Source organism: Eptesicus fuscus, chromosome 2 (genome assembly GCF_027574615.1).
Source record: "Eptesicus fuscus isolate TK198812 chromosome 2, DD_ASM_mEF_20220401, whole genome shotgun sequence".
Lineage (NCBI taxonomy): Eukaryota > Metazoa > Chordata > Mammalia > Chiroptera > Vespertilionidae > Eptesicus > Eptesicus fuscus.
The window spans coordinates 88,108,043-88,123,686 of record NC_072474.1 but is presented as its reverse complement, the minus strand read 5'-3'; the positions used below and the strand labels follow the sequence as shown (position 1 = coordinate 88,123,686).

At 41.8% G+C, this 15,644-nt stretch overlaps 1 protein-coding gene across 1 annotated transcript in view; it reads left to right on the top strand.

Annotated features, from left to right (window-relative positions):
* The window catches only part of ATP10D (ATPase phospholipid transporting 10D (putative)), a 76,298-nt gene that overhangs the window by 14,703 nt on the left and 45,951 nt on the right, over positions 1-15,644 (top strand). The window contains exons 2-4 of the mRNA XM_008140370.3: positions 8,152-8,478; positions 11,163-11,357; positions 13,365-13,569. Of these exons, the coding sequence (XP_008138592.2) occupies positions 8,189-8,478; positions 11,163-11,357; positions 13,365-13,569 (690 nt within the window). The 5' untranslated portion in view covers positions 8,152-8,188. The remainder of the gene's footprint in view (positions 1-8,151; positions 8,479-11,162; positions 11,358-13,364; positions 13,570-15,644) is intronic.

The following is a 15,644-nucleotide window of genomic DNA, read 5'->3' as shown; positions in this document are numbered from 1 at the left end:
AGGCCTCTGGAAAGAGAGGGCAGCATTTCCAAAGGTGTGGTTATAGGCTGTGCTTTGCAACCTCCCAGACACGTCATCTGGGTACTAATTAAACCCTGCATTCATGCTCCTGAATCAGAATCTCCAGGGGAGGGGCCTAGGAGTCTGTAATTAGCAGGGGGCCCCAGGACAAGTGGAATATAGTTTGTTCATGAACACAATTGGAATGAAATTTGAAGAAGATGGTGAGGGATGAGATCAGATGGTATGATGGTTATCTATATACTAGAGGCCTGGTGCATGGGATTCCTGCACCGGTGGGGGGCGTGGCCTGTGGGGATCGGCCTGCTGTGGGAGCTCTGCTCATCCGGGTCAGCTGAGCGGCTGTGGATCCGCCCTCTGAGTGACTGCTGCCTGATCTGGCATCTTCCGTGGAGCTACTATGTGGCCTGCAGGCGTCTGCAGGAGGTGTAAGGGAGCAAGGAGGAGGATCCTGGGGCGAGGAAGCGATAATCGCAGCCTGGGTTCCTGCCCACCGGCCCAGGGTTCGCAGCGGGAGCAGCTGGTTATCCCGGTCAGCCAAGCGGCGCTCCCACTGTGGTAGCGCACTGACCACTAGGGGGCAGCTCCTGCCTTGAGCATCTTCTCCCTGGTGGCCAGTGCACATCATAGCGATTGGTCGACTGGTCATTCTGGTTGTTCTGCCATTTGGTTGCTGGGCTTTTATTATATAGGATATAAAAGCCTAAGTCAGTGGTTGGCAAACCGTGGCTCGCGAGCCACATGCGGTTCTTTGGCCCCTTGAGTGTTCTAACGCCACTTCTTCAAAATAGACTCGCCCAGGCCGAAAACCGACTTCTGCTCATGGGCCACGAAGTTTCAATCACACTGTACATGCGCGCCCGCACGTGGTATTTTGTGGAAGAGCCACACTCAAGGGGCCAAAGAGCCGCATGGGGCTTGCGAGCCACGGTTTGCCGACCACTGGCCCAAGTGACTGTCCAACCGTCTGACCGGTAGCTATGACATAGCAATGACCACCAGGGGGCAGATGCTCAAAGCAGGAGCTGCTGAGCTCGGTGACTTGGCAGCTGCAGTTCTCGGGTGATGCATCCAGAACCAGAGAGGAGGGAACCCATTTCCAGGGTGCGTCACCTGAGAACCACTCTCTTGTAATCCAGGACCCCTTGGGGGATGTCAGAGAGCTGGTTTCGGCCTGATCCTCGCAGGCCAGGCCTCTAGCTTTATTATATTTACTAGAGGCCCAGCACACAAAATCATGTGTGGATAGGGTCCCTAGGCCTAGCCTGCAATCAGGCCCATATCCTGCCCACTTGCCAGTCTCTGGTACCACCCGGTTGCCCCTGCCAGCCACCTGGTTCCCCTCGCCGGCCCTCATCCCACCCCACTGCTGCTGCCAGCCACCTGGTTCCCCTCGCCGGCCCCCCCACCTCATAGCGACTGGTCGAGCGGTCATTCCGTCATTACGCTTATGGTTGCTGGCCTTTTATTATATAGGACTAGAGGCCAGTGCATGAAATTTGTGCACGGGTAGGGTCCCTAGGCCTGGCTGGCGATCAGGGCTGATTGGGGCCTTCTGGCTGCTGGCTGGGGCCTTCCTTCTCCCGACTGCTGGCTGCCAGCTGGGGCCTTCCTTTTATTTTGCGCTGCCCCCTGGTGGTCAGCACACATCATAGCGAGCGGGCGAACTCCTGGTCAGTCGAACTCCCGAGGGAACAATTTGCACAGTAGCCTTTTATTATATAGAATTAGTCATGCCTGTCTTTTATGATTGGTTTTCTATTTGTACCCTACTTAAAACTGGTTACTTCTCAGGTATCAACAGTGACACTGAACTGAGCATTTACTTAGACTTGGGCAACTTTATTTAATTTGAAATCAATCTGTTAAACGTTTGGACCTCAGACCAATTTACTGGGTTTCAGACCTTGACTTATTTATGACCTGAGAAATAGCCAAAGAGGAGAGCAGGAATTAGAGCATTGTTCATCTATAGTGTGCCCAGGAATCTTAATGTTCTTTTATTTTATTCATTAGCAAGCTGAGGCCCAGAGGTTAATTACATAGGTCAGAGATCTAATGAGTGATGCAACTGCTATCTGAGCCTTGGTCTATAGAGCAGGGGGATTCGATTCTTCAGAATGGTGAGCAGAGTGCTCATTCACTCAATTAAAATAGGTGAAATAGAAAATAAAGGATTAGGGGCAGGGGCTACAGTGAAAAAGCTTCTGACATTTGTCACTATGTGAAAATTTGTGTCCAACATCCTGTTGTTATTTTCTTTTTAAGAAAATCTAATTATCCATATTTTGTGTGAATTTATCTCCATTTTTAAATGTCCTGTATTAAAAACAATGTGTTTGCCAACATCATGGTGCAAAATACATCATTATATAGAATTTTGCGTAAGGGCTACTAGTTTGTAGTCTTTAGATTAAATAATCTCTAAAGTTTAAGCTTCTAAATATCATGATTCTTGAAGAGGTATGACTTATTTTGATTTGCTTTCCTTTCATATCATGAAAAAATTTTCCTGAATATCCATGTGAAATGTTATTAATAATAGAACCTTCTCTAAGTACTAATACACTTTTAACTTTGCTGGGGCATGTGGGGAAAGATTAAAAGGCTACAGGCTCCTACTCTAGGATATATGGTAAGTAAAGTGTTGTCTTTCCTTGAGCCTTCTAGTCCAACTGCTGCCTTTTAGTGTCTTGTATCCATTGTGGAGCCACATGTAATGGTGTCTTTCAAGAGTGTGAATAGCAACGTATTAGTGAAACTTGAAACCAGTTCAGTGCATCTTGACCAGTATTAAAATGAGAGAGAGACTGAAAGAGTTACTGTAGAATAGAAAATGCATGCATTGCAAGTAATAAGAGTAAAAAATTGCTTTGTATACTTTCTCTCAGCTGTATATGGATGTAGGTCTATGTCTATGTTCCAGGTTCACCATAGACTATCATAGAATGTAATTCCCACTGGCTTGGCAGTTACCAAATTTTGAAACCACTGAGCTGGAGTGACTAAGTAGATCCTTGGTCATTCCTGCTTAAGATGGTTTAAATTCTAAGCTGGAAACTTGAAAGGATTTTTTCCACATGCTAGTTACCTGCACTCCGAGTCTTTTTTCTTCTATTCCTTGAAAGCACTAGCAACTTTTCTCTCTTGTGTAGATCAGTCCCTTGATCCGATCATCACTTATTAGGAACAGAGTAGCAGTGGTGAAGGGAGGGAGAGTCATTACAGGATGACAAGCCACCAGCCTTGGAGAGTAGGACAGAGACTCGATGGCTGAGAGTGGATGCTGAGGAGGGCGGTGAGCCAGGGGGAAGGAGAAGGCTATATATGAGTAGATAGAGCACCTAGTATAAGTTTAAGGACATTGAAAAGGTACACAGGAAAGCAGACCGAGGGAAACTTGGGCAATAAAATGTCTTCCAGTCATAGATTTGTCTCTTTGGAACTGAGTGAATGGGAAAAAATAAGGTTCTTGAGTATGTATGTGGAGTGGAAAGCTGATTATTTTTGTAAACCAGTGAGTATTTTTTTCTAGTGTGAGGTTGTTAGTTAAATACACCACAAATTACTAGAAGTTAACATCACCCATGTCTCATATTTTTAAAGATATTTCTAAATTTGCATTCTCAAGAAATTGTATTCTGAAACTTAAAAATCTAGGTAGAATCTAGATTGTTGCATGAGATTGTGGACAATAGAGGAATACATACTCCTCAGTCTTAATAAGAATTTACAGTAAGTGCTCACTTAATGCTGAAGATACAATAGTTCTGTGACTTGAAGCAAAAAGATGCATAACAAAACCACTTTGACCACAGGCTAATTGATATAAACAAGAGTTAAGTTCCTATGGCATCTCATCAACATTATAACAATTAAACTGAATGTTATTAGAGGACCTGCTGTAATTATAAGTGAAAACTTCTCTTTTAAAGTTTCCAGAAGTTATATAAATTGTACTGATTTCACCCTTCTAAAAAATTTGAGGTTTGTCATAATGGTCACCTGCATGAGGTGAAATGCATGAAAAGCACTGAGTGCTTATATTAAGTATTTTACATTCTTATTGGTTCATTGATAAAGCACAAGGTAGTTCTGGGGGAGATTTATGAATGTGCTAATGAACTACCTTAATAACTCAAGCTGCATTGGAGGTTAAGCCTTATAGGACATCTGGTCTTGTCCAAAACACCCACTGAGGCATTTGGTATGTGCCAAAAGGTCCTTGATCCATTATAGTATTTTGTATGTATCATTTCTGTAAACCAAACGTAGAAATAAATGGTATGAGCACTTTGAACCCAGGATGTCTTCTAAGTGTGGACATTTTGGACAGGATCAAATATCAAGGACCATTTGGCTTGGACCAAATATGCTTCTAGATTATTTCTGATGAGACCAAATTTCAAGGACCTTTGGCCTGGACCAAATGTCTCCATGGATGTTTTGGGCAGGACCAAATATCCACTAATCTAGGTGAAGAAGCTTTTTTTCTTTTAACTGAAGTGAAAAAAAAAAAACAGGCTTTTCAGATCACTTCAAAGGAACACTTTAAAAACATTGTGTTGAAAAGGTATTGAGAATTGTTTTGGCCAGTCAGTGTTTATTGTTTTAGCTCTCTCTGAACAAATATTATAGAGAGCAAACTGCAAAGAACAGAATTTGGTAAGGATAGAACTATTTTTTTTCTTGTTTTCGATATGAGTATAAAACTGGTAAGACTGACTTTAAGGGTATTTTCTCTCACAAATAACAGAGGCCATGTACAGTGGGGGACAAACCTGTTTTTCCCCAGCCTGTATTGTGGGTCCAATATCCAGATACACACATTTGGAAGCTGTTATATTTCTCCCATTGAAAGTAACTCTGCTTTTATTTATTTTTTTAATATTTTGCTTTATATCATAAAATTTTTAAAGATCTGATGGGATTTTAGAAAATTATTATTTGTAATTCAACTTGTCTATAGATGCAGTGATGAAGTAATTCTATCTAATTAATCTCTTGGATTGCTTAAAGACGAAAGTATCTTAAACAAGTGTGTTAACAAGAATGGATTGTTAAAAACATGGATTCACTAACTACTAGAATATAATTGGGCCAAATCTTCTAATGCTGCTAGGTAATGACTTACGATTTCAGATCCTTAAAACCTGGATATAATTTTCATGTCCTTAGTGGGAAACTATTAATTCCTGATTAATATAACACTTTAGAGAAAAGAATCAGTAGACATGTTTTAAACTTAGAATGTAGTTTAGAAAGGAAGCACGCTTAAATAATTTGCCCAAACTACCTCAGTTCCTTGAATACTATTCTGCACCTCGGGTTGCATTTATGTATTTACACCCCTGTCACCTCGCCTAGACCCTGAGCCCCTGTAAAAGGGGATCTAGGCCTGAATCATAGCTGTATTTCTAGCCTAGTGTAGTTTCTAGCCCATAACCTCAATTTTCTCTAGATGCAGTCGTAGGCCATCTGAGTCAGATTCGTCTGGGGAGTTTTGTTAACAGTTCAGATGATCAGGACGCGCCCACAGATTTACCAAATAAGAGTCTCCAGAGGTGAGCTCCAATCCAAGATGATAAGCACATGCAATGGGACTGATAGAGCAAGGATAGAAACCAAGGCCTCCAGACCCTGCCCTCCACACATTGCTCATTTGCTGACATGCTCGTTAGCTGCCCAAGGAACTTTCATTGGGCATCTACTAAGTGCCAGCTACTCTGCATGTGAAGATAAATGAGGCACATGGACAGTTAAAAGCAGAAATTGTTGAGTTAGAAAGATTTGGTTTGAATCAGCATTACTAACCATATGAATTTCAGCAAGTTACTGTACTTCTCTAAGACTGTTTCCTCTTTTGCAAAATAGAAATAATAGCTATGCTATCAGATTGGTGTTAATATTAAGTAAGATGATGCATATAAAGTTCTTTACAAAGTGCTTGGACTATAGTGTACTCTTAATGCTGACTTCCTCCCCATAGCCCCAATTAATGAGTTCATGTTCCAGGCAGGGCTGAATTCTTGGAAAATAAGAAAACCTTGGAAATAAGGAAGAGATTTTGATCCCCAGTGGGAGTGCGTGCAGGAGGCAGCCAATCAATGATTCTCTCTTATTGTTGATGTTTCTATCTCTCCCTCGCCCTTTCTCTCTGAAATCAATAAGAATATTCTATATAATAAAAGGCTAATATGCAAATCGACCAAATGGCTAATGACCGGTTGCTATGATGTGCACTGACCACCAGAGGGCAGACGCTCAACGCAGGAGCTGCCCCCTGGTGGTCAATGCGTTACTACAGGGAGTGGGCCTAAGCCATCAGTCAGACATCCCTTGAGGACTCCCGGGCTGCGAGAATTTCATGCACCAGGCCTGTAGTATATATAAATATATATCTCCTATATAATAAAGAGGTAATATGCAAATTGACCATCACTCCAACACACAGATGGCCGCACCCATGTGGACACAAGATGGCCATCACAAGATGGTTGGCAGGGGAGGGCAGTTGTGGGCGATCAGGCCAGCAGGGGAGGGAAGTTGGGAGGGACCAGGCCTTCAAGGGAGGGCAGTTGGGGGTGATCAGGCCTGCAGGGGAGGGCAGTTAGGGGTGACCAGGCCAGCAGGAGAGGGAAATTGGGGGGGACCAGGCCTGCAGGGAGGACAGTTGGGGGGGGACCAGGCCTGCAGGGGAGGGCAGTTGGGGGGGACCAGGTCAGCAGGGGAGGGTAGTTAGGGGCAATCGGGCCAGCAGGGGAGGGCAGTTAGGGGCGACCAGACTGGCAAGGGAGGGCATTTAGGGGTGACCAGGCCAGCAGGGGAGGGTAATTGGGGGCAACCAGGCCTGCAGGGGAGGACAGTTAGGGGCAACCAGGTCGGCACGGGAGGGCAGTTAGGGGCAATTGGGATGGCCGGGGAGCAGTTAGGCATCAATCAGGCTGGCAGGGGAGTGGTTAGTGGGTGATCAGGCTGGCAGGCAGAAGTGGTTAGGGGCAATCAGGCAGGCAGGCAGCTGAGCGGTTGGGAGCCAGCAGTCCTGGCTTGTGAGAGGGATCCCAGATTGGAGAGTGTGCTGGCTGGGCTGAGGGACACACCTGCCCCGTGCACGAATTTTGTGCACCGGGCCTCTAGTATCTGTCTATCTATCTATCTATCTATCTATCTATCTATCTATTTATCTATCTATCAATCTATCTATCTGAGTTAGATTTTGTTTTATTACAAAACACCCTAAACTTGGTGATGTAACTTTTACTGACTCACAATTTGTTGGGTTGAGCTCTGTTGAGATGGTTGACCTCTGTTCTACATTGTGTCATCTGGGCACACTCGTGTTAGTGGCCAGCTGGTGGTCAGTGGCCTCACCCACATATTGACAGGAGCAATGGTGGTGGGTGGGTCATGTGCACTCACATCTAGTAGACTAGTTTGGGCTCAGCACATGGTAGTGGCCACAGGGTTCTCAAGAGCATTGGGGTTGCGGGGGAGGGGGGGGAAGGGTCCCCTGAGCAAGCACATTTGAAACCTCTGCTCATGTCATGTTCACTAGTGTTTCATTAGCCAAAACAAAGCATGTGGTCAAGTCAGATTCAATGAGTAGAGAGACTCCCCTACTTGCTGGGTGAAGGGGTGTGCATGAGGGAAGGAAAGACTTGTGGCCATTTTTGTAATCTTCATAGAAAGGGTTTTAATGGCTTACTCTGCATCAAGCTTTATGCTGGGTGCTTTACAAGGTATTCATTTAATCCCCACAACGGTTTCTGACATGTGTGGCATTCTCAATTCAAAGAAGAGAAAACTCATGATTGGATAAATTAAGAGACTTGTGTGCATTTGGCCTAAATTATTTGCTTTAATTATGGCATGGCATTCTAGATGCTGCCTCCTGTTACTTAGGTGATCAGAAGATCAGCCCATGAGAAGGAGTATCCTTTATTTAATAAAGACTTTTGGTTAAAATAGAGTTGCCGACACTGGTTTTACTTTCCCATTTATACCTTGAACCATTGGGTCATATATTTGTTTGGTATAGAAAAAATTTTAGCTTTACTATCCTTACTATTCTTTAAGACTTTCCAGAAGCTTATGAGGAGTGTTTTAGTGGGTTTTTGTTTGTTTTGCCAGATCACCTACCCAACCTGGATCTCACCGCATTTTGGACATGACTGAGCCTGTTCAATGGGCCAGATACCACTGGCAGCGGCTGATGGGCGGTCCAAACAGGGACGAGGATGAGAGGCCGTACAGCTATTCCTCGCTGCTTGCCTGCGGGAGCAAGTCCTCTCAGACCCCCAGACTGGCAGGAAGGCACCGGATTGTTGTTCCTCACCTCCAGCCCTTCAAGGAAGAGTATGAAAAGTTCTCTGGAACCTACGTGAATAACCGAATCCGAACGACAAAGTACACGCTTCTGAATTTTGTGCCAAGAAATTTATTTGAACAGTTTCACAGGTACTTTTAGTTTGGAGAAAAATAACTTTGATTGTTCTTATCATTTTAGATGATATGAAAGATTTTTCACGTTCATAACATTGTATGCTACTTAGGCTGAGACTTGTGACATGGTCTTTGACGATTCTGGTAGGGTCTGTGGTGGGATGATGTCCACTTACATTCACATAGCACATTACAGTTGACAACATGCTTTCTCCTGACCAGAGAAGACATTGCTATCCTCTTCGTATGGATCAGGAAACGAGGTTGGACATTGTGGTTTAGCCAGTTCTTAGGTGAAACAATAAAATCCGGTTTAGTATCTATTTATTGGCTCTCCCGTATGAAGTTAGGCACTGAAGGAAATGCAAGTTTACACGGGGCCCCTTTCCTATGGATTTGGTCATTTGGCAAGTGAAACAAGATGTGTATACAAACAGTGGAAAGAGATAGTGGATGTGAAGAGTGTTAAAAAGGGCTGCCTAGTGGGATGGAAGCCTCAGGAAGAGAAAGAATGCCGATCGCTATGGCAGTAGAAGGGGACGTGGCATTTGAACTGAATTATGGAGGATGGAGAGAGATAGGCAGAGGTGTCGGCACAGCACGTGTCAGCTGGAGGAAGGGGTGGGCCAAGCAGTCGCACAGAAGATTTTCTTGAGGCCTGGGAAGTCATCCGTTCAGACTAACACAATGAAAGGCAAACTGAAGGCAGAGAGAACATTCAGGAAGTTATACTGTGTATGTCCTGGTGAGTTGTAAGAGAGACCTGAACTTAGATCAATGTGGGAATGAAAAGAAAGATAATCTGTTGCAGATACTCTGGATTAGATATGGGGAATTAAGGAAAAAGATGGTGTGACCATGTTGAGCTGAGATGACCAAAAAGATTAACAGAAAAATTAAAGGCAGAAATAAAAAAGAAGCTTGGCTGGAAGATTATTTTGTTTTTGTAAATGTTGAGTTTGAGATGCTAATGGGAGTACAGAGATTCTCAACATTCAATGTTCATTCTCATTATTCTCTCTATATGTGTTCCACATGCATTCATTGAACAGTGGATGGGTTTAACGTATACATGTGGCCTGGCCAGTGTGGCTCAGTTGGTGAGCATCATCCCATGCACCAAGAGGTCACCAGTTCAATTTCGGTTAGGGCACATGCCTAAGGTTGCAAGCTTGGTCCCCAGTCCAGTGCGTGACTGACGATTGATGTTTCTCTCTCATCGATGTTTCCCTGTCTCCTTCTCCTTTCCTCTCTCTCTCAAATCAATAAAAGTATATTTTAACAAATAATAAAATAAAGTATACATGTGAATTTGTTAAATTAATCACTTTAAATGCTATGGGTGTTTCTGCCTTTTATGGGGCTTGTACTGTACTGCACTTTGTGGCATTCGACCCTGAACCTTGAAGAGTTCAGGGCCAGGGCTGGAGATTTGGGTGCAGTCCACATGGAAATAATTTAAGCCAAAAAAGTAGCAAAAGGTGTTAAGGAAGAAATTTTTCAGAGTAAAAGGAGTTGGAGGTTAGGAAGGAGAAATGTGTGTAGATTATTTTGAAAAGTTTAACAGGAAAAATATGTGATGAAAATTCAGGGGGCTATGCGGCATTGAGTTTTTGTTTGTTTCTTTTAAGGTAAAGAGCCACTTGAATTTACCTTGCGGGCCAGTGGAGGAGTTTTTAAATATATAAAATAGAGGAATGGAGGAAGTTCCTGAAAAAGTGGTTCTGAATAGCATCAAAGCAGAAATAAGAAGTTGGTCTCAAGGGGGAAAAACCTCTCAGGCTTTTGTACCAATTTTGAGCCTTGTTTGATTGTAATGTTTGGCCATACAAATTGGCTTCTGAAGGGTAGACGGTTGCATCATTTAAAAAGTTATTTTTATAACCCATGACACTGAATTTCCTCTCAGTTTTTGAACTTTTGAAGAGAAAATAGTATTTCCTATTATGCTTTATACTAGAGGCCCGCTGCATGAAAATTCATGCACTGGAGGGGGGGGTGTCCCTCAGCCTGGCCTGCCCCCTATCACAGTCCAGGAGCCCTCAGGGGTAGGAGGTGACCCAGCAATCAGGGGAAGGTGACACCCTCATCACACCTCTGCTGCTGCCACTGCCGGCAGCACAAGCCTAGGCCGGCCCTGGTTACCTGAGCCTTGGGCGGCCCTGGGTGGCTGGGCAGCCACCATCTGAGGCTTGCCTGCGCCTTGGGCCAGCCCTGAGGGGCTGGGGGACTGAGGGCGGGTCCGGCCACACCATGCGCCTGCTACCTCCCCCCCCCCCCCCCCCCCCGGCGGGGCTGAAAGGAATGGAGGACTTTGGCGGGGCTGAAGGGACTGGGCACCGCCATCTTGTGGCTATGGGTGCTTCCATATTTGTGATGGTGTGATAGTCAATTTGCATATTCCCTCTTTATTAGATAGGATCATGTGTCACACGACTCAAGACTGTCACACTCCCATATTTACTGTTACATATTTAATAAATACTACCTCTCATTTATTAAAGTATGCCTTGAGCTAGATGTTTATAGGAGTAATAAATTGTTGGTTCAGGTTTTTTAGATTTTGCTAGTTCTTTATTCTGTATCATCTAAAATTAGCTAATAAACACTTGTAAGAAAACACCCTGAGGTTTTTTCGCCTCTTTTGCTTTGGTGTTTATGTGATTTGTTTTCACCTCCTTGTGCGTGTTTCTTCGCAGAGCCGCCAATTTATATTTCCTGTTTCTAGTCGTCCTGAACTGGGTGCCTTTGGTAGAGGCCTTCCAAAAGGAAATTACGATGCTGCCTCTGGTGGTGGTCCTTACAATTATCGCAATTAAAGATGGCTTGGAAGATTACCGAAAATACAAAATTGACAAGCAGATCAACAACTTATTAACCAAAGTTTACAGTAGGTAAGTGTAACAGGAGCTGTTCTGGGGAATACACATGCATCTTTTAGAAACTTGCAGATTGTTACTTTTTTCCCCCTTAGGTGTGACCAGGACCTTTTTTGTGGTGGTGGTGGTGGTGATGATGATATTTTCAACTAATATGTATTAAAGACCTACAGTGACTTTAGTTCATGTGTCATAGGAAAACAAAAGTGTATGAGATGTTGTCAACCCAGGATACAAGCCTCTATAACTTATAAGTGAAACTGAAAGAATAAAACCTAAAACCATCAGAAGGAAAGCAAGCAGATGTGTTTTCATCCTAAACGATACAGTTTGGGATTAGAAGAGGGTGGGGTATGAAAAATATGAATGGATATGGAGAACAAGATGGAATATGAAAAGGAGAAGACAAGAGCTGTCTGGAGAAAAGGGATTCTGTAAAATGGAGGAAAATGTTCTTTGAGGGCACAAAAGAGGCTAATAAAGCCTTCCCACTGCAGCAATAGTTTAGGACTGTGTTAACCAGTATTTTTATTAAATGACTAGTGGCCCAGTGCACGAATTTGTGCACACTGAAAGGAAATTAATTAGAAGAAATATTTTAATATCACTATTCGCCCTTTCTCTATAATAGAAGTGTCAATCAAATTCACGATTGACTATGACAGACGGAAACACATGTGTGTGATTGGCGCCAGCAAGAGCTTTATATGTATCACCCATGTGCGAGTCAACTTAGCCTTTTATAAATATAGAATAAACTTGCTTAATTAGACCTGCTTCCTGATTTAGCTAAACTTTTTCTAGCCCAGTGAAGCATGCCAACTTCTCTTTCAGGTAATTGTCAGCAACACAGCAGTAAATATCAACATGAAGCAGATTATTATTATAGATCACGCAGGGAGAACAAAGGGTAAACTATTTAACTGCAGCAGTGTTTGACTATAGTCTGTGCAGTGAGAAAGCCTGAAGTCATTTTCAAGGTCCACCATTTCTTCTTTTCAGTCGGGTCAAGTTTCTAAGCTTTCTAAATCTCTGTTTTCCGGCTAATGAAAAGATAATAGGATTCCATCGAGTCTCCTATCTACCTACTCCAGGACTTCTGTGAGGATCAAATGAGATGCACGGGAAAATGCTTCACAGACATTTGGTTAAAGTGTAAATGTTTCCACCTTGCTATAAAGCAAGTTGTGTTCCTGGGCTGAAGAAACTTCAAGGAGGCTAGTCGCAAGGGAGAGGAAACCAGGCGTTGCTACGTGATGTCATTACCCAGCGCCCACAGCGATTGTTTCTGGCCATGGGGTCTCGGCAGCATTGGCTGTGATTTGGTGGGCTGTCACTCTGGGGTGGGGGAAGCCAAGTGTTGCTTTGTGGGCACCAGGTCTGCGGTGCCATTTCTCTGTAAATGGCCAGTGACCGTCATGGCAGCTCCTGTGTTAAGCATCTGCCCCTGGTGGTCAGTGCACATATAGCAACTGGTCAGACAGTGGGAAGGACACTTAGTATAAATATATATATAGATAAATAGAGCTGTTAAAATGGTGGTATAATGATTTTTTTTAATGTTGTATCTAGGTATTTATTTCTTTTGTATTTAATTACCCTTCCTTTCTGCCACATGGAAGCTCTCTGAGAGTAGATGTTGTGTCTTGTGCACTTCTGGGTCCTTGACACCTTGACCACAGGGTAGATGCAGAAATCACTTCATGTACAAATAAACCCATCAAATAGTAATTTTAATTTTATTCCAGATTTATACTCAAATAACTTAATGGTTCAAAATGTCACAGGAAAAAAAAGGAGATGAAAAATGTGTTTTAGCAGCTAGTAACTAAATTTTCAGGTAAAGTAAGTTGTGGAATTTGGGTTTTATAATTCTGTGGCTTCCCTTTTAGCATTTAATGGATTAAAATTCACTCTAATACTTTAAACCTGCTTTAAATTATACAGTGAAGCTTAAAAAAACTATTGTATGTTTTTAGCTAGATATTCTATTTAAACTTTTTTTTTTTTTTCCAATTTTAGGAAAGAGAAAAAATACCTTGATTGCTGCTGGAAAGATGTTACTGTTGGGGACTTTATTCGCCTTTCCTGTAACGAGGTCATTCCTGCAGATATGGTCTTACTCTTTTCCACGGATCCAGATGGGATCTGTCATATTGAGACTTCTGGGCTTGACGGAGAGAGCAATTTAAAACAGAGGCAGGTGGTTCGGGGATATGCAGAGCAGGTAAATAACTGTCGGCAGTTGGTGGCATTAACATTTTCTTTTTAGAAAATGACTAAGCTTACTTTCACATGTATAGATAAAGAGATTTAAAATTTTATTTTTACCATTAAAAAATACAATCCCAGAAGGCTTAATACAGCTCCGATATCAGTGGAAGTGCGCTATATTTTGTAGATAATAGGATATAATGACTTCAGAGTTCAAGCATTTCAGTTGGGCAATCATATATTTTTTGGAACTGAATTAAAGGCACCTAACAGAATTATTTTGACGTTGGGTAGTGGGCAAACAATGCAATATACAGATAATGTATCATAGACTTGTATACTTGAAATCCATATAATTTTATTGACCAATATCACCCCAATAAATTTAATTTAAAAAATTATTTTGCAATTTGGGAAATTATTTTGTAATAGAAATAATCACCTTCTAATTTATGTTTCTTAAGCTTAGACTTTATACTATTGAAGCTGGAGACATAAATAGATCATTGTTCCTAAAAATCTGTAATTACTTATATAACCAAGGCCTTTTAAGACTTTTGTAGCTTCTCATACCACAGAGCTCCTAGACCTTTCACAGGCTGTGATAAGGGAATCAAGAACTTTGAAGTTATATTCATTAGCATGAGTTTGAATGAGTTCCAACTCTGCTATTTAATTATTGCATGACTTTGAGCAACTCACGGACATACTTGATGCATCAGTTTCTTTATCTTAAAATGGAAATGATGTCTTCTTCAGAGCATTGCTGTAAGACTCAAGTGAAGTAATATACATAAAAGCATTGTACAAAGTGCCTAAATAGCAGTTTTCCTTCCCTTTCTCTAAAAGCACTTGAGTTGAAGTATTTTAAAATGTAATGGTCTTCTTTTCAATGATCCACTATTGGGTCAGATTTTCTTCATCTTATACTTGTAAGCCAGAAAATATGTTAACCAGAGAATAAATACCCTTATCTTTAGTAAATTTCAACACCTGATGTCTGATCAGGCCCATCTTTCAGCCTATGTATTTAGACCCTCTGTGATCGCTAGGCTGCTGAGCTTATTGTCATTGTCACTTTTGTAAGCATTCCTCTACCTGAGACATTTGTAAAAGTCTTGTACAACTTGGAATTTTATTACATACCACTAAATATCTACGTTGAGGATGATGCTGGTTAATTAATCAGCACACTTTGGATTCAATTAAGGGTGAATTAAGGTTGAGCACTCTGACATTCCATGACCTCGATTGTAATCCTGGCTCTAAATTTTTTCTTGTTTTGAGACCTTTAGCAAATTACTGATCCTCTTTGTGTCTTGCTCTCTTCATCTATTAATTAGACCTAATTATAGTACCACATGGGGCTAGGAAGAAGATATTAACCAGTTAACTGCTACGATGTTTTGAATTTAATTAAAAAAGGTTCGCCGCTTGTGTCTATAGACGCTTCTGGCGTACAAATGGTTAATTAATATATTTAGAGTGGATAATATAGATTCCAGTACATCAGAAGAACTCAACAATATTATTAGCAAATCAAATTACATGATCATAACTCACATTTTCCATATATATATATTAATATTTCACGAGCTGTATCAGTAGCATTTTTTGCTAGCCATAAAGCCTCATAAAAATAAAAAAGAAAATGAGATAGGGTTGGCTTGGATTGTTCATAGTGAATCTATATCTATAAAGACACTTTGCTTATTTGCCCATTGGTTTTATAAAACATTCTAAAATTATCGTTTTCTCCATTAGAGTATTTTGTAAGATATTGATGTCTAGCTCATTTTTTTAACTTTTAAGTAAAATATACTGGGATCAAATGCATATGTGCTCAAAGTCTTCACATACACATTTACCATCAGAAAATATCTATATGGTCGAGGAACAACAGCAGTGTTTTCATCTTTTCAGTGCCTTCTAGATAAGTGTTTACTATATGAGTAGAAGCTCTCTTCCGTAGAGTCCTGCATAGATTCCAGTTTGTGATTTGGACATTCCTATTGCCTGCCTATGTCTATTAATGCTCTAGGACCATTCGGATCCAATTTCTTAATTCATAATTGTGCCTATACTTTT